The following is a 19,145-nucleotide window of genomic DNA, read 5'->3' as shown; positions in this document are numbered from 1 at the left end:
TACATGTCGTACTAACCTAAGTATTTATATATTTGTTATATAAAACTCTTCTTAATGTCACCGTATATGCGACAAGTTGTAGGTTCGACTCCCATTCGAGGGAATAAATTATTCAATATTTTCATTTCCTCTCTCTGGTAGCGAAGGAAAGCGCATCGTTGAGTTCCACCATTCAATACGCAATGCCTTTAGAATTTGGCGATAAGTGGAGAATGGAAGTGTCTTAATGGGAATGGAGTATAATTTAATATTAGGTTCCCAGGTTCCTTCAACCTATCCTGCTTCGTGCGGGATACAAGACGAAGCAAGAAAGATCTTTGACCATTCCTAAGTAGCTGACACACAATAGACGAAACAGACGAAATTACTATACTTGAAATTTATGGCGTAAAGGTAGATTAGGGAGTTTAGACTAAGAGAGGATTTTATAGGGAATAACTGGAATATTTCATTCTTTGTTTTAAAGTCCACAAAAAAGGGAAACATTTTGATGGCGACGACTAGCATGTCATTAATGAAGATAATTTTATTTATAATTTATTTAGTTAAAAAAAAACTTAAACTTAATTAAACTGTTCGAAAAGCGACAAATTGTAACATTACCAAATATAACAAGCTTAATTTCACATAAAACACGTTTCAACTCTATTGATTTGTCATTTATTGACATCATACTAATATTATAAATGTAATTTTTTTGTTACGCTTTCATGCCCAAACTACTCAACCGATTATTATGAAACTTTGTAAACATATTCTTAGAAATAATAGAAAGAACAAAGAATAGTTTTAATAAAAAAAAAAATATTCTTAAAAATCCTTCGGCTATATTATAAAAATAAGTCTTATTAGCGAGTGAAGCCGCGCTTCAGTCTCTAGTATTAGTATAAATTATATTAAATTTGACCACCAAGCGAGTTATACGACCACATTGCATTACATACAAATTGAATAACTGTATACGCAAATACATGCACATGTAAAGTGCACATGTCCTGTTAGTTTATTTCAATGACATTACACCCTACGTAGAGGGGATCAGTTATTTAAGAGATGTGGCTAATTATTATCTTTTTAGCTTCTCGCTGTATCCAGCACATAGCACAGCAGGTAGAGAGCACCTGGATACACAACATACATACTGGTAACAAGTAAAGCTTATTACACTGTACAAGAATATTTAGAGAATAAACATGTGTGGAATTAATATCTATTGAATGTAATGCAGGATAGCTGCCAGCTAATGTAATAAATTGTACTATTGTCTTTGAAAAGAGAAACTGTTGAGTTTCTTGCCGGCTCTTCTCAGCAGAACTGCCTTCCGAACCGGTGGTAGCTTTATGCTTATATGTTCATTCGACGATTCAAAAGTGCTTATAACAGTCTATTTGAATAAAGAATATTTTGAATTTGAATTTTAATAAATAATCCAATATTTTTTAATAACTTTATCATATTAATCTTTGCTATGCTTTGCTATCTCACACGTAGTTATATTTTTATTATTTCCATACATATGGCCACCGCGTTGTTTTACTTTAGCCAACAGTATAAAATTGAATCCCGGGACAACCGATCTTAGTTCGGTCTCGTTCGCGTCTAAATTAAGACCGATTCGGCCTCGCGATGCGCGCGCGCACACCCAACGTCCGCTCATTGATATCTAAACGTAGCACGTATTATATATTTTTCCATCCCGAATTTTCCGAAAACCCCGAACTTGGGTAGCGATTGACCTTCCTGGACCCTGGAATCCCTGTTCTGGGCTCTCAAAATGGTAAGTCGACTAAAAATAGCATTTTCTGCTGCCAGCTCTATGAGATGGGAATCCTAATGTAATATTTATTTCCAGTCTGTGATGTGAACGCGAATTAGAAATTTTCAAGTACAAGAATCAATATGAAGTTCACAATTGACGTTTTGGGCATATTTTTGAAAGTAGTCGTTAGGGTAAGTTTGACTGTCACGTGGATTAACGCTTAACCGATTTTGATAACATTTCAATAATAAGTAATATAATAAATGATATAGTGGAAAAGTTTAGACAAATTTGCGAATCGCAAATGTTTTTCAGTGATTTTCATTCATAGTTAATATCGATTTGGACTTAAACTTCGGAATTAATGCCCATTAATTAAATAATTTGGATTAACCAAGACTTTTTTAACCCTTGGGTTTGTTTGTTATTATTGACTGACAACTATAACATAGTCTTTATTTTTTAATTATACAGTAAACTTTCATGAATGGAAAATAAATATGAAGATATTGATTTTAGACAATGTTTATATGAAGTGGCTTCAAAATATAAATTTACCTTCTATATTGAAATTTCTTTGAGACAAACTTCTCCCAATGTTGTAACATATAAAATTGATTTGCTTTTTTTACTTTAAGTTTAAATAGTAATTTATTTTATATATTTTAATATTTTTTGTCGACTTCTTCATATATCTTCCATGTACAGACAGCGGCGTGTTATTTTTCTATTATATCTGCGCATAGATAAATATTAGATAAAGATATTGCCTCAAATTCAAATCAATAGTAATAGTGTGGAATCACATTCATAGAGGTTCAAACTGTGTTAAGCAGTGAGAACTTAGTGTCAAGAGAACACTCCATTCTCCATGTTCCTTTAGAGTTCGTTTCTAGTTTTCGTTGTTTTAGAGTTCCCTCACTCACATGAAAATAATAAATTTCCCCAATTTGGAATCGAACTCATTATTATGGGATCTACCTCTGCTATTAATAACAGAAATAAATATATCATTCACATAAACACATTTAAGTGGACGACAGTTTAGTGATATTTATACCGTACGCTTTGGACCACGGTCAAAGCTAGGCCTTGTAACCAAAATGTTTGCCCTGCATACAAATCGTTTTGTTGTCCATTGCATATTATAGAATAGAGTTTGAAGAACGACAAATATGATTTTATTTCGGAAGAATCAAAACCCTCATCCAAATCCATAGATATATTTTTAAATATAAACACCAAATATTATTATTTTTTCTCCCCCTGTCCCCACTTTAAGTGACGTTATATAGTAGACCTACGATTATATAGTACTAACGGCCCACCCGCGGCTTCGCCTGCGTGAACTACGTTATTATTAATTTCTTTCTCCATGAGTATGTAGATAGTCATGGAGTGAAGTCCTATAAGTGACGTCTTTGCAAAATTTGAGACTCCTAGCATTTGTAGTAACGAAGGATCACGATGTGCCATATAAAAAAACTAATTAATTGATTATAGAAAAAAAATAAAGATTCTTATTAAGAACCTCCCCATATTTGAAGTCGGTTAAATAATCCAAACCAATAGACAGACAGACACAAACTTCTACTTTACATTACTTCGCCCTTGAACACAATTAATAACGCTAATTAAAAATTGAAATTTACAATTCGTTAATTGTATTTAAATTTAAATATTTTATTATGTTGGTTTATCATTACCAGGTATTTGTTCAGACGATTCAATTGGGAGCTTAAAATAAAGTAGGCTTATTTTAATTACACGAGTCTAGGGTCCAGACCTTTTAAGAGTTTTATAGTGTTACTGTTTTAGTGATTCTGCATTGAAAATATTTAGAAAATTCTACGATGTTTTCTTATATAATAGTAAGTAATTATTATTTTAGCCTTCGTGGCGTAGTTGGGCACCGTCTAGTTAGAAGCGAAATGGTTGCGGGTTCGATTCTCACTTAGAGATGTGAACCATTTTCTATCTCCCTGCTCTGGCAAGGCTTTGAGTTCAAGACGCAAAGTTAGTAATTCAGCCGGAAAATGTAGAACACTGTCTTTATATTAGGTTGTAATATTATGATGAAAATAGAAAGAATAAAGAACTAACTGCTAATGTTAAAATTACATAATAAAAATATTTATTTTGTTTATTCCAAGTGTATTCCACTGGCAAGGGGCCATACACTGTTACGTCAATTTTTAACGATTTGTTTATTCGAACCGGCTGACGTGGCAAAGTGAGAATAAAATAAATACTTACTTTTTTTAGCTTCATGATGTATATCCCGTGTACAGCAGGGAAGGCAGAAGGTATCTAGTAAGACACTCCGTTCCCAACTTTCCGCTGCCTTTTACCCACTACGCCACGACGACCTGAAACATCTATATAGAATTAGGTATACGATTATTAATTTAGTAGATATTTTAATTGTATTTAGAGAAAATTGGTGCACTTTATAGATCGTAAGTTATTTTTATTGGGTTTATGTTTAGTTATGCAAAAATTGTGATATTTCATTGTAAAATATTTAGTTATTCTATAATCTATCTAGGTATACCTACCTACCTTATTTTAAACTGTGGAGATTTCGCGTAAATCGATATTCCACGGGAAATTTCGGGATAAAAAATAATCTATATATTTTTCTATAACCCCTCTGTTTTCCAGTGTAAGTCTCATAAAATTATTTAACTGTTCCTAAGATTATTCCAATCAGAAAGACAGATAGTTATTTTTTAAATTGTTGACTTAATTTTAATACCGGATAAATAATTAAACACTTAAAAAATCACATACAGACATTTCAATTTTATTTATATGTATGTAATGACTACATATATATGTATTTGTATAAAATTAATATAATTAATTTGTTTGTTACGCGAATCGGTATAGTTGCTTAATTAACTTAATTACCTGATCAGATGAAAGCTAATGTTAATTAAAATTATGATCAACAATTGAGTTAAATATGGCTGTGTTATTTTAACCAATAAACGAAAGGTATACATATGTATTTTTTTTTTATTTTCACATTGTATCTCGCACATAAAGTAGGGTAAGTAGGGTAGGGAAAGGGAACCTAGACTTTACACACCCTATTCTTAATAAGACATTATCGTACATTTGGAAGCATTGTGTGTTGACTTTCGAATCTCAACGGCGCGGCTTGTCTCGTTACCACACGTTGAGTTCTGCCATTCAACACACAATGCCTCCAGAATTCGGCAGAAAGTGGGGAACGGAATGTCTTACCACTAGGTTCCTTTTGCCTAATGAAGCTAAAAAAATAGTATTTAATATTTTACTTTAAGTTATACCATGTCCCAACAATATTTTGTTTTTGTTATATATATACATATACGGGTATATATGCATGTACTGCGGTATATTCGCTGCCTATTCAAAGAGCCGTCTATTGGGAGTTGTGAGAATATACGAGTACGTAATGGAAATACATTATATCGTTACATTTTTTATGATTTTTAAAGTAATAAATAAGAAGGGTTAAAGGCAGCTGCCCAAATGCTCATATTTTTTGATTGTGTTGACTTCAAAGATTGATATTTTCTATACTTCAAATACCTATTTATGTATATGGTACACATGAATGTAACGGATAGACGGTCAACAAAGTGATCCTATTAGGGTTCCGATTTTACCTTTTCAGGATCGGAACACTAAAAAAAGATAGTAGATAGAAAAGAAAGATAGCGGCACGAGGGTGTCACTGTAACGCGACGGTTGCGGGTTCGATCCCCACTCGCTGAAGTGAAATATTTAACGTTTATTTCTTCATTACCATTTCTTCGCTCTGGTGTCGAGGCAAAGCGCGGCGTTGAGCTTTCAAAATTCGGCAGAAAGTGGGGAACGGAGTGTTTTAACACTAAGTTCCCTCTGCCTACCCTGCCGTGTGCGGGATTCAGCGTGAAGCTAAAAAAAATAATAAACAATAAACAAAATATATCCACGTATATTTCCCTCAGTATCCGTCATCCGTAGGACTGGTGTGTAAACATTTTGAAACTAAAATTCGATTTGACAAGTTGGCACTGTACGAGCACTGTGGCACCGCGCGCGTGGCGAATTTACTTCCTGCATTGACCCGGACTCTCTATACCTGACGAATTATTTTCCCACCTTATTCACGTTAGAAATGAAAAATAAAATTATATTCTAAAACTTATTAGATTTATTAAGATTTTCTTTTTCATTTTTCACAATGTCTCCATTTACAAATTCAATTAAATGTAAAACTTTCGTAGTAATCGCGTATAAATGCATGGGAACGAAATGTTTTAAAACTAGGTTCCCAGGTTCCCTCTGTCTACCCTGCTATGTGTGAGATACAGTATGAAGCTAAATAACGCAGTCCCGTTTTACTTTATATGTCTTTTTCTATTTGAAAAAAAAAGAAAGAACAGAGATGAGCCACTGAAATCCCATTTTAGAGAGTAATTTAGAGGCATTACCTGAAAAAAACAACATATGCAACCTTTTTTAGCTTTACGCTACATTCCATGGATGACTTGTAACATTGACTTCCACCTTCCAATATGCAATGTCTTGAAAATTAGGTGGAAAGTAAAGAACGGAGTGTTATAACACTAGGTGCCTTCTTCTAATTATGTGCACCGTAAAGCTAAAAAAAAGGAAAACAAGGCAGGGTAGAAAACTGATTAAAATGATAAGTTGCAAGCAAAAACAATCTACTTAAAATGATGAAAAACCTTCAACGCATATTACAGGCTTATTATAAAACTTTACTTTATAAAATTATAATGTATCTTAAATATTATGGGAAAATAGAGAAAAGTGAAGTTCCTTAAAAGTTCGCTGGAACTGTACGAGGACGTGTTCTAGTTAGTATACTTTCAGTTCGAAACTTGCAACTGAGCACACACGCTTATTATCTCGTTAAGCTTACGTATACAATATTACGGAACTATCTCTAGGTAATATTATTTGAATAATATTCTATGATTATATTATAATTATGTATTATATCTGAGGCCGTCGCGGCAGAGCGGCAATATATTTGATTTCCTGCCCGAAATGTCCGTTCACCTGCTCACATGACGATCTGATGGAGGCAACAGATGCCGCAGTCGACGTGGCTAAATACTGGAAAAATATGATATGAATTCTCCAAGAATTGACATGAAGAAGAATAATATACTTCATATTTGATTGTAAACGCGATAGTTGTAGGTCGATTTTCACGCGGGGGAATTAAATTTATGGACTTTCACCATAGTGGTGGAAGTCCATAAATTCTAATAAATTCGATCGCCACACCAATGCATCTAATTTTTTTTAGCATCACACCGTATAGCAGGATAAGCAGAGGGAACCCGGGAATCTCATGTTAAAACACTCCGTTCCCCATTAGGAAATCCGTTTTCCACTACATAAAAAAAATACCATGCTTCATAAGCATAGACTTTTAAAGTAGTCTTTGCTAGATTTTTTTTTTGGAATTTCAAAGTAACGTATTCAAATCCAAGCACTTGTGTATGCTTGTACGAAAATATCTCTAATAATTTCTCTAATAATTTCTGGAATTTTTTTACTATTTCCAGATAGACTAAATATCAATTATTTATTTTTAACAAAGAATACATGTTGCAGAACCGTAACAGTCCACTTTAGTTCAAATACAATAAATTAAATAAAATATCTACTTTTACTTTATAGTATTAAAATATAATCTCGTTAGTATGTCTTACTTGCAAATAGAACAAATATACGATACACATTTCTTTACATTCACATAGCTCCAGTCTTGTTACGAAGTAGTGAAAAGTCATTTAGTTTTCTATTCGTCTACTTAAGGACTCTTTCTGGCCGGAGAATGAAAAATATCGTCATATCGCTTGTAGATAGATGGTGGACCGAAGAACTCTAATAACTGAAGTCATACAACATTTTATTTATATTTAATCAAAATTAGGTAAAATACAGCAAGTTGGTACTGTGGCAATGCACAAACAAGAACAAAAATAATGAGACATTCCGGGGTTCAGTTCCGCCACTCAAAATAGGCGAAGAAAAGAGTGACTTAACATAAAGTTCTTTCTATCTACTCTGTTATACTAGACTGGGATCCGGCCGTTGAATCCTGCATAAACGAGTTTTCTTAATTAAACCTATATTAATGAATAATACATGATTAGTAGAACAGATTACACCTGGGTTGCCTGGAAGAATCCTGCCGCAATTACCTTTAATTACATTTTTTCGTAACTCGTTTTTGGAGAAATATGCACCCATACGTTTTTTATATGAATCGCACATCATTTGAAAGATAATCGCATAAGGAATTGGAAAATTAAGGGTTGCCAGCTCTCAGTCTGCCGCAAGTCTAGGGTTGCCTGGTTTAAACATGTCACTAAATGTTAATAATTTGCACTCATGTGTTTTTTTAATGAATTATATATCAAATTAAAGCTTATTTTTTTCTGAACACTATAAAACAGGGTTGCCTGGAAAATTCCTGCCGCAAACAGGGGTTGCCAGCGTTTGAAATATTTTATTCCGGTTCCGTTTGACTATGAGAATAGACGATGAAATGCGCGGTCTGCCTTATGTTTTAAAGTAAAATATTATATAATAGAAGATCAATCTTAAAATCAATATTTATTCTAATTGTTCACCTGTTAAATGATGATTTTAATCATATTAAGCACACGCAGAAAACTATTTAAAGATCATAGGGCAGAAGAAATCATCCTTATTTTTCAAGTAAAATAATGAATCTATAATATTGAGTCTTTGCAAAATCTATTTTCTAAATACTAATATTTATTTATTAATTTAAATTACCATTTTGAAACAATTAAATTATCTAATTAAATAAATGTTTACAAATATCGATCTACTATAAGGTATTAATATACATACATATACATCATGTTCCCTTAATATAATGAAGGGTGACCATTATTGCGGATATTTTTTTAATTAATTATATTGAAAAATACATTTCAATGAACTCTCTCTCTCTCTCTCTCTCTCTTCGTCCTCTACTTATTTGATTTGACAATGCTTGCCGCAATTCTTTTTTCTCACGCAATTTTTAATAATTTGCATAGGAAAGCAAATTATTAAAAAGATAAAGAAAATATACATAATAGAATTATAATAAACAAAACTAAGTTAGCAAAATAAATTTGAAGAAAATCCGACAGTAATGCCGACTAATAAACGCTATTTACGGTTTATGATCAAGAGTCGGCAAATATCAATTAGTTAGCTATTTTTTAGTATAGATAAACATTTTGCGGCGCCATACAAAGCAAACCAAATGCAATAAAATTATTTTCGAAGATGTATTGTTTCTAAATGCAATAAAAGTGCAGATGGCCAAATGAGTTGTTTTTGAGCATATTACTTAGTTACTTACCTTTAGTTTTGGAGTAAAGACGTTTTTACTTGACAAAAATGAAGATGTGAAAATGTGATAGAATTTAACAAGGAATCTTTCCAAAAGTGTAAAATTATCTTATTGTTTCGCCAAAAAATGAATTTTAAATACAGTGACATTTTTTTAAATAGTGACACAATGCACGGTTATCATTTACAGTGTTACAAAAAGTTCATTGTTTTAAAACAAAAATATAAAGAAGTATTTTTTAATTATTTTGTAATGCAAAACGTAAGTATACTTTAATATTTAATATTATATAGTTTAATAAAATGTAGACAATTGTGGCCGTGGGAGTTGCCTCAGTTTTGATTATACTAAGTTAGGGACATTAGTGAGTGATTACGTTTTATTATAATTATAAGAACAATTCGTTCAGACCTAAATACCTTAAAAACTATCAGCATAGACGGAGAAGTTCTTGCTAGCGACATTTTTTTATCTATATTTTTTAATAGTTTTTATTAGTTGAATAGTTTTCATTTACTTTGCAAAAACGTACGTAATTCGTACCAAAAAGATGGGCGCCATAGTTCTTTCTACGGATACGGACGGCGTTGTCAAATCAAACAAGCAGAGGGCGAAGAGAGAGAGAGAGATTGTTTATTGAAATGTAATTTTCCACATTTTCTTAATTAATAAAAAAAATATCCGCGATAATTGTCACCTCTCATTATATTAAGGAAACATGTTGTAATTAATACCTTATAGTAGATAGATATTTGTAAACATTTACTTAATTAGATAATTTAGTTGTTTTAAAAGGGTTATTTAAGTAAATATTATTATTTATTAAATAAATTTTGCGAAGACTCAATATTATGGATTATTATTTTACTTGAAAAATAAGAATGATTTCTTCTGCCCTATGATCTTTAAATAGTTTTCTGCGTGTGCTTAATATGATTAAAATCATCATTTAACAGGTGAACAATTAGAATAAATATTGATTTTAAGATTGATCTTCTATTATATAATATTTTACTTTAAAACATAAGGCAGACCGCGCATTTCATCGTCTATTCTCATAGTCAAACGGAACCGGAATAAAATATTTCAAACGCTGGCAACCCCTGTTTGCGGCCGGAATTTTTCAGGCAACCCTGTTTTATAGTGTTCAGAAAAAAATAAGCTTTAATTTGATATATAATTCATCAAAAAAACACATGAGTGCAAATTTTTAACATTTAGTGACAACTTTAAACCAGGCAACCCTAGACTTGCGGCAGACTGAGAGCTGGCAACCCTTAATTTTCCAATTCCTTATGCGATTATCTTTCAAATGATGTGCGATTCATATAAAAAACGTATGGGTGCAAATTTCTCCAAAAACGAGTTACGAAAAAATGTAATTAAAGGTGATTGCGGCAGGATTCTTCCAGGCAACCCAGGTGTAATCTGTTCTACTAATCATGTATTATTCATTAATATAGGTTTAATTAAGAAAACTCGTTTATGCAGGATGCAACGGCCGGATCTCAGGGTATACGGGACAGCTACAGCGTGAAGTTGGGCAGAGGGAACCTGGAAACTTAGTGTTAAAACATTCCGTTCCAATTAAGACACCTCCGATCTTTCACCAAACATTGGAGTTATTGTGTGTGAGTAAAATATGAAACTAATTATAATATGTTAATATGTATTTTTTCAGATAAACAAAGTGACGTTTGCACCACTAGTGGTGTCAACTCTGTTCATTCTTCTCACTTCTTTACTTGCCCACTGCGCGAGAAGATTGGTCCAGAAATATGTCAAGGAACCCTTTGTGAGGCTACTTCTAGAAGAAGCTATTGCCGCGGCTGAGTTATGTGGATGCTGTTTTGAACTTATTGTTGGTATGTAAAAGAAAATATCAGATTTACATTGTTTTTTTAGGTAATTTGGCACAATGCAAATAAAGGATACTCCAACTCCACTTTTATATACAGGCTGTTTTTTTTAAATAAATATCATTTATTAATGATTTCAAAACTATAATTTACAGTTGCTGACAACTTTGGTGTAGCGACGTATGCTATTTTCTTGTTTGCTCTAACCATTTGGTGGTCGTTGAACTGGGGAGATGCATCCGCCTGTCCGTACACACACATTGAAGATATCATTGAAGGTATCCTTATCTTGAAGTTTTCTACTAGGTATATTAAATGATGAGGTCAGTTGTAGCGCAGGGGCACGAAGTGTGACTGTAAAATTGACTGGTTTTGGGTTCGATTCCCACTCGAGGAAATGAAATATATATTTAAATTTATATTTCCATTTCTTCGCTCTGGTGTCAAGGCAAATCGCGGCGTTATGATCCGCAAATCAACACGCAGTGCCTCTAGAATTCGGGGGAAAGTGGGGAACGGTGTATGTTATCACTAGGTTCCTTCTGCCTACCCTGCTGTGTGCGGGTTACAGCGTGAAGCTGATTTAATTTTAGTATATTAAAATGTTAAGAAGACTCATTTAAATTAAACAAGGACGCCTATTAAATTTTAATGGGTCCCGATTGTTAATTCTAAACAACTTTTGGATTTGTTTTTCTATTTTGTTTGTGCAGTCATGCAGTTGGGTTTTGTTTTTATTTATATACTAGCGGACGCGCACAGCTTCGCTTGCGTAATTAGGGGTGAAATCTAATAAACCACGAAACATGTGTTCAATGAAATATTTTTAAGAGTCTAAATTTCAAATTTTATAAAAACCGGTTGCGATTTAAAAATTTTTCCATACAAACTTTCAACCCCTTATTTGTACACTTAGGGGGTGAATTCTAGGAAACCATGAAACACATGTTCAATTAAATATTTTTAAGAGTCTAAATTAAAAAAATTATAATAATCGGTGGCGTTTTAAAGATTTTTCCATACAAACTTTCAACCCCTTATTTGCACCCTTAGGGGAAGAATTCTAGAAAACCATGAAACATCTGTTCAATTAAATACTTTTAAGAGTCTGAATTTCAAATTTTATAAAAATTGGTGCCGATTTAAAAAAAAATCTATACAAACTTCCAACTCCTTATTTGCACCCTTAGGGGGAGAGTTCTAGAAAACGATGAAACACGTATTCAATTAAATACTTTTAAAAATCTAAATTTCAAATTTTATAAAAATCGGTGCCGATTTAATTTTTTTTCCATACAAACTTTGAACCCCTATTTCACCCCTTTAGGGTAAAAATTTTTCAAAATCCCTTCTTAGTGGATGTCCAGATTACGAAAGTAAACTTTTGTCAAAATTTCACGTTTCTACCATCAGCGGTTACGGCTGTGCGTGCGTCTTACCTCAGTCAGTGAGGACAAGTCCTTTTATATATATAGATTAAAAAAATAGTGTCTTCGAGTGCAATACTTTGAGAAGTTAAGGAAAATTTAGTTTTTCCCGTTCTACATGTCAAATTTCAAGTCGAGTAATTTCGTTGTAAAATGTCTTTCCGTAGATATAAATGATAAATGATATATTCAAACACACTTTTTTATTGTCATTTTTAAAATTCTATGTACAATTTTAAAAATGACATTTTATTTACAATTACATTCATATTTATATATACAAATTGAACCCACTACCTTTCATAAAGTAAAAAGTCGAGTCCAACACTCAACTTTACCGGTTTCCGTAGGCTTCAACAGTACTAAAACTAAAACCAAGTTTGCTCCTAGTTTGCACGATGCGCTTTTAAACAAAGTTTTGATCCTAACTAACGCTACTTACAGGTAAAGGCGACGTCCGCAAGGCAGTGTTGAAGACATGGGCGGAGTTGGGGGGCGGTCTGCTCATCTTCAAGTACGTACAGATGTACTGGGCGTTGGAGATCTCTGAAACACACAAGAATAAGGCCTTCGAGGATTGTACTGCTGATTTACAGGTGATATTTTAGCTTTTTGTTTTTGATTGGGTTTTTTTATTTTTTTAAGGTTTTTGGAGGAAGATACAAAACTTTTATCACTTTTTTTACCACTAAAAAGCATATAGCGATATATATATTTAAAAATTTATTTTAAAATGCTACCTTAAATAAGGAGAATATTTTAGAAAACGTTTAAAAAAATTAAGTTAACGGGACTTAAGCCCATGCTTCTTGGATTCAGAGCACTCGCCACCAAATAAGCCATTCGTTTGCGACTGCGTAGAAAATTTTATACGCCGAAAGGCGCCGAAAGGCGGCGAATTCCAATATTTTCAAATTCTAGACATTTCTTAATATTTTTCTTTCTTTCTTAGTACAATATCGAACATACGAATAAAAGGGGTTACCAAAACAAAGTGAAAATATTTTGTATAAAAGAATTATTTCATATAAATTGAATTACGGTGATCTTTACTGAAATAACTGCTCATTTTGTTATTGTGAAGGGCTATTGAAACTGTTGTTGGCAGTCGTTCGTCATTTCAGTTATTATATAAATTTTAAACATATTAAAATTATTCAATTTTCATATAATTTGATTGATTATGGTACAATTGGGATGTGCTTAATAAATGTCAGATTTTAAGTTTTAATTCAAATATATTTATATTGTTAACTTTGATATTGATTATAGAGTAATGTGATTTTTGCCACTAAATTGGGATGTATGTTTAGTCAATAATAAGTTTTCTTAACTTTTCTTCCAAAATCCTAGAGTTTTAACTCCAACTGCCCCAAAATGTTTCTAATTTTTATCTGCACCTTGTGTTCTACAAACAGAAGGAAAGAATGTAGTGTCAAGACACTTCGTTAGTTAAATTCTACAAACTACCCTAGATAAATAGCTAGCTGAGTTTCATACTAAATTTGAATAATATTAAAAAAAACATTAAAAAGGGTTTACATTTTCACCATATTAACTAAATAGCACCCTCCAGCCCCGATCGACAATTAGTAATTAACAATTCCCTCGCGCCCCAAATGCAAATCGGAGGAACACACTCTTCCGGTTGTTACGGGGGCGCCATAGCAACGTCCTCTCCAGACAAGGCTCCATTTACTTAGATGGTAGCACTAGAGTCCGTCAGGGAACAGAACAATTAACCTAATATACTAATTGTGTTCGGTTTTTGCTGTATTTGTATGTGTGTGTAGTACAATCGTGTGAGTGTGTAAACTGGAATTTTCGAATGTGGTGGGTTCAATACCCAGTCGTAGGAATATTCTGGTAGACTAAGCATGACGTTGAACTCTGCGACTCAACAATGTCTCGAAAACTGGTTGGTGCTTTCACAACACAATTGGTTTAACACTAGGTTTCCTTGGCCTACCCTGCTATAAAACACTAAGACACTAAAAAAAATATCAATAAGACACTAAAAAAATGAAAAATATTAATATCACATCTTTTGCACTGATAGGTACCAGTCTTATACGGTGCTGTGGTGGAAGGTGTTGCAACATGCCTCTGCAGATTAGCATCCAGGTCTCTAAGCGACCTGAACCCGAGATACGCGACAGCTATTGACTCTTTCATTGGCACTTCTCTTGTCGTTGCTGGTGAGTTTTTTATATTTATTTTGTTAAGTGGCTTGGGTTTTACAAACAAAAAATTGTTGAGAACAGATCTGTAAAAAGCTTTTTCTTTTTACGTGCAAATTATAGATACATTTTTGTTTGTTTTTATATATTTCATAAATTGGTATGCATGATAAACGTTTTAAACAACGTTTATGCACATTTCAAATATATTATTCTTTAAATATTATCTATAATTATTCTAATACTATTAATCATCTTTGTAAAAACCATCAAAAATCATCTTTGTACTGTCTTTAAATATAATAATTTGTCAAATTAATATATGTGAAACAAAATGACATGAGAGTAAAAGTAGTTCATTTGAATGTAAATTGCCTGCTGATGCAGTGTTCGTTGCATCATCAGAATGTGAGTTGCAGGCATTAGTCATCAGTCTGAAAGAAGAGAACGAAAATAATGGTCTAAGCCTGAATGCGATTAAGACAAAAGTTCTGATATTTGAAAGAAATGAAGAAAGAATGGAATGTAAGGTCAGTGTAAATGGTAATCTTTTAGAACAACTGAATGAAGTAGTATATTTGGGAAATATGTTCGGTAGTAATGGAATATACAAGATGGATGCAGCAAAGCGTAATGATAATGTGATGATGAACGGGAGAAAAGACATATGAAGAAAAAGTGTGCGCTAAGAGAGGTAGGGGGAGATCTCGGTTGATCTTCGAAAACACAGTATCGAAGATACTGGATTAAGGTCACGTAAAAATGGGGTACCTAGGGGGCATGTATGAAGAGGTTGATGACAGTGGACGAGGCGAAAGAGATATGCAGAGACCATAGCGTTTGGCGCTTCGCTCTCTCTCTGACTAACCCGCTAGGAATAGAGCGATGTAAAGCTAGATTAGATCAGATTATAGTATTTCATGTTTAGCAAAACTACATATATATAATAATATTTATAGATGTACATATATATTTATATATATATATATATATTATGCTAGTACTAAGTTGATAATATATATATATATATAATCAACTTAGTACTAGCATAATGCAATTCATCCAACAGTAATATCACTTTGCAGGGGTCCTCAATAGGTATACGGTACTGACATACCGCTATGAGGACAGTAGTGCCAACGCTGATCTCAGTGTGTCTGTCTTTTGCAAAATCCATGTAGGAAAAGGTACTTGAGAAACAAACTCATTTCCACATAAATTTTATATATTAGTATATACATTTACATACACTAATTAATATATTAAACTCAGTTGAAAGAAAATATTCTTAAGCCACACGCGTTATTCCTAGCGAGGTAGAGCGAAACGCTTTGGTCTCTGCATACCTCTTTAGCCTCATCCATTGTCATCAACCTTTTCATATATGCCCTCCGGGATATCCTCAATTTTTTTACGTGACCTTCCTTCAGTATCATCGATATTTTTTTTGAAGGTCAACTTACGTCTACCTACTGCCCCAATTCCCACCCTGACTACAAAAATAATTATGACAGTTTTAAAATATAAAAAACAGTTTCATAAGCTAAAGTTATCAATGTGCAATTTCAGTTAGTGACAAATTAATGCTTAACTACTTGATACAGTTTACCAAGAATAAAAAATGTTCTGAGCGTTCCGATCTTTATTAGAAAAGAAAGAACGAAGTGTCTTAATAGTAAATTTCTCTGCCTACACTGCTACGTACGCCATACAGCTTGAAGCTGAAAAAAAAAAAAGATTTTTTTAATGATATAATAGATAAAAAAGCAATACCTGACCCTCGACTTGTTTCCCTGAAACTTATATCAATTTTTCACCAAACGCCAACTTCACAAAATTACTCTCAGATGACATGCCAACTAAAAGTTTGATCAAATTACTTTTTAATTTGTGATTTCTTTCGATCTTTATAATGAGTTTGCTTCAGAAGTTGTGTCTGTGTCGACTAATATTAAAAGATTTTCTATTAATATAAAGTTAAAATGGAATTCTAATTTTAGACTGAATTTAATTATATTTTAGAAAAATTATACAATAAAATTAAATAAAATATATCTTTCATAAAATGGATCGACTACTTTCAAATTGGATAAACACCATATTAATCAAAAATATTAATTAAAAAACAGAAGAGATGGCGTAAGTATTACAAAAAATCATCATTTTTACCGCATTGCAGGGTATGCGGAAGGAACCTAATGTTTAGACTCTCTGTCTCCCACTTTGTGAGTTATTTTCTAGACATTGCGTTGTTAAGCGGCAAAAATTCCAGACAGAATACCAGAGCAGGGAAACGAAATAATGCAAATTTTATAATTATTCCGGGATCAAATCCTCGAAACACACAATGCCTCGAAAATTCGCAAAGAGGGGAACGGAGTGTCGTAACACTAGGATTCCAGGTTTCCTCTGCCTATCCTACTATGGGATACGTCGTGAAGCTAAAAAAATCGTCTCATTAATAAGAAAAACAAACTAAAATATAACGAAATTTTATATTCAAATTCCATTTTGGTTTAAAAAGCATGGCTGTCCACTGTAAATATTTTGCTTCGCATTTTCACTTGTCAGTCTTAATGCACCTTCATTAAAATGTAGTTTAATTTGAGAAATGACGATACTGTTATTAATTGTGAAAGTATCTCTAGTTTTTGTGGAATTTAATTGTAGTAGTTGTGGTTTTGGAATATTTAGTATTTGAATAATTATTTATATTTACCTACTGAGGGGCAACGGCATGATGTTTAACTGGAAGCGCGAGGGTTGTGAGTTGGGTTTCTATATGGGAGGATGATTTATTTTCATTTCCTCGCTCTGGTAACAAGATAAAGCGTTGCGTTGAGATCAGCACTTAAGAACCAATGTCGATCAAGTTTCTTGATACTAGGTTGATGAACCTGGGAGATGTCCCAGGTGTGCGAATATTACGCAAAGCTAAAAAAATATTTAATGTGATATTGCTACGAGGCTGACGACAAGTGTCTGTCTCTACATAATGATTGTTGATCCGTTTTTCCTTTAAAGTTTCTAAATGTTAAGTTTTGCCTCTCAAAAAATATTACCTGCCTTAATTATGCCTGCAGGTGCAATTTTTGAGTAGGTAAACTTTTGATACTGAGTAAAAAATTATTTTTTTTTAACATTTTACGCAATTTGACATGAATAGACAGAGAGAAACTAGTGTAAAGGCACTCCGTTCGCCTTCTTACCGTTTAATCTTTCAACACTGGTCTTTGTATAAGTAATTAAATACAAATAATAATATTAATATTTCTTAAGAGATAAAAAAATACTGAATTATTAACGTTAAATATAATATGGAAGAACATATTTATAGCCATATTTAATTGTTGTTTAGCAACTAATAACTAAATATTACACAAGTAGTTAAATAACATTTTAGATATTAACATAACAATTATCATTTTTCACAGCATTCGACTATTCCGGGGGTTACTTCAATCCCGTATTAGCGACTTCCTTGAAAGCGGGTTGTGATGGCCACACCCTTATGGAACACGCTCTGGTATATTGGCTTGGAGCCTGTGCGGGATCCGTCATATCTGTATATCTGTACAAATTACCAACGATACAGTCGTATGTGAGAGGAACAACTGAAGTGAACGGTGATAGCATTTGGGCAGATAAGGAAGATTAAACTTTTAGTTTTATATATTTTTTTATTTTTGCCTATTTCTGTTTCTATATATTTCCACTGATCATTGTTTATTAAATTCTAGTTGTGAAAAAGTGCTTTCTAGTCACTATGTTATTATTTTTTTATTATGAATATAATGGAGAAATAGAATACAAGAGTTTATCAGCAGATAATAAGCTTTTTAAAGTAATAATATGTGCTACGTTCATTGTTATAAATAAAATGTTTCTATTATAACATTTCTTTTTATTTACCTTTAAATATATTAATTATCAACCACATCATGACTATGTATGTATGTAGTTTTTAGGGTTCCGCATCATTTAAGGTAAAAAGGAACCTTTATAATATCACTTTTTGTCAGTCCGTCTGTCTGTCTGTTAAGAGCCTTTATCTCTATATATATATATATATACTCAGATCTAAGGTTCCTTAATTTTCTGAAATTTAATTTTAATTTTAAAATAGTTTTAGTTGTATAACAATCTTGTGGGCTATGGCTAGGTAACGATGTTAATACGACGTGACCGAATATTCAATTCAATTTATTGTATATTAAATTTACTATTTTAATACCACAAAAAAATTATAACTTAGCGATTTAATTAAGGACGCTTTAAACGGCATGATTCGAAATGTTTCTTTTACTAATTGTGCAATCCCATACAATCCAATAAAAACTAATAATATTATAGTACATACATAAATACATATTTATAAAGCCATATCGGATACTAATATATATCTAACGAGTCGTTTAAAAATATAATTTGTTTTCTTAAAAGGTTTTTCTCGTAAGAACCGCACGTGTCATTAATGTAATTGCTCTGCTTTTGAACACCGTTATAGGCTACATATATTTTAGAATT

At 32.4% G+C, this 19,145-nt stretch overlaps 1 protein-coding gene across 3 annotated transcripts; it reads left to right on the top strand.

Annotated features, from left to right (window-relative positions):
* Nucleotides 1–1,606: 1,606 nt before the first annotated feature.
* AQP (aquaporin) lies at nt 1,607–18,513 on the top strand. Of its 3 annotated transcripts, XM_085185431.1 has the most exons (8): nt 1,608–1,777; nt 1,853–1,950; nt 10,834–11,017; nt 11,167–11,289; nt 12,883–13,034; nt 14,498–14,636; nt 15,704–15,805; nt 18,053–18,513. In XM_085185431.1, exons 2-8 carry the CDS (start codon nt 1,900–1,902, stop codon nt 18,274–18,276), a joined length of 975 nt encoding a protein of 324 aa, XP_085041557.1. In that variant the 5' UTR covers nt 1,608–1,777; nt 1,853–1,899; the 3' UTR covers nt 18,277–18,513. The 3 variants fall into 3 exon arrangements, with proteins under 3 accessions (XP_085041558.1, XP_085041557.1, XP_085041559.1); XM_085185432.1 differs by lacking the exon at nt 1,853–1,950 and having other exon boundaries at nt 1,607–1,777; XM_085185433.1 differs by lacking the exon at nt 15,704–15,805 and having other exon boundaries at nt 1,615–1,777.
* Nucleotides 18,514–19,145: the final 632 nt, after the last annotated feature.

Source organism: Heliconius melpomene, chromosome 5 (assembly GCF_056956725.1).
Source record: "Heliconius melpomene rosina isolate 202511_hmr_F chromosome 5, ASM5695672v1, whole genome shotgun sequence".
In the NCBI taxonomy this organism is placed as follows: Eukaryota; Metazoa; Arthropoda; class Insecta; order Lepidoptera; family Nymphalidae; genus Heliconius; species Heliconius melpomene.
This window is presented reverse-complemented; position numbering and strand designations above follow the sequence as displayed.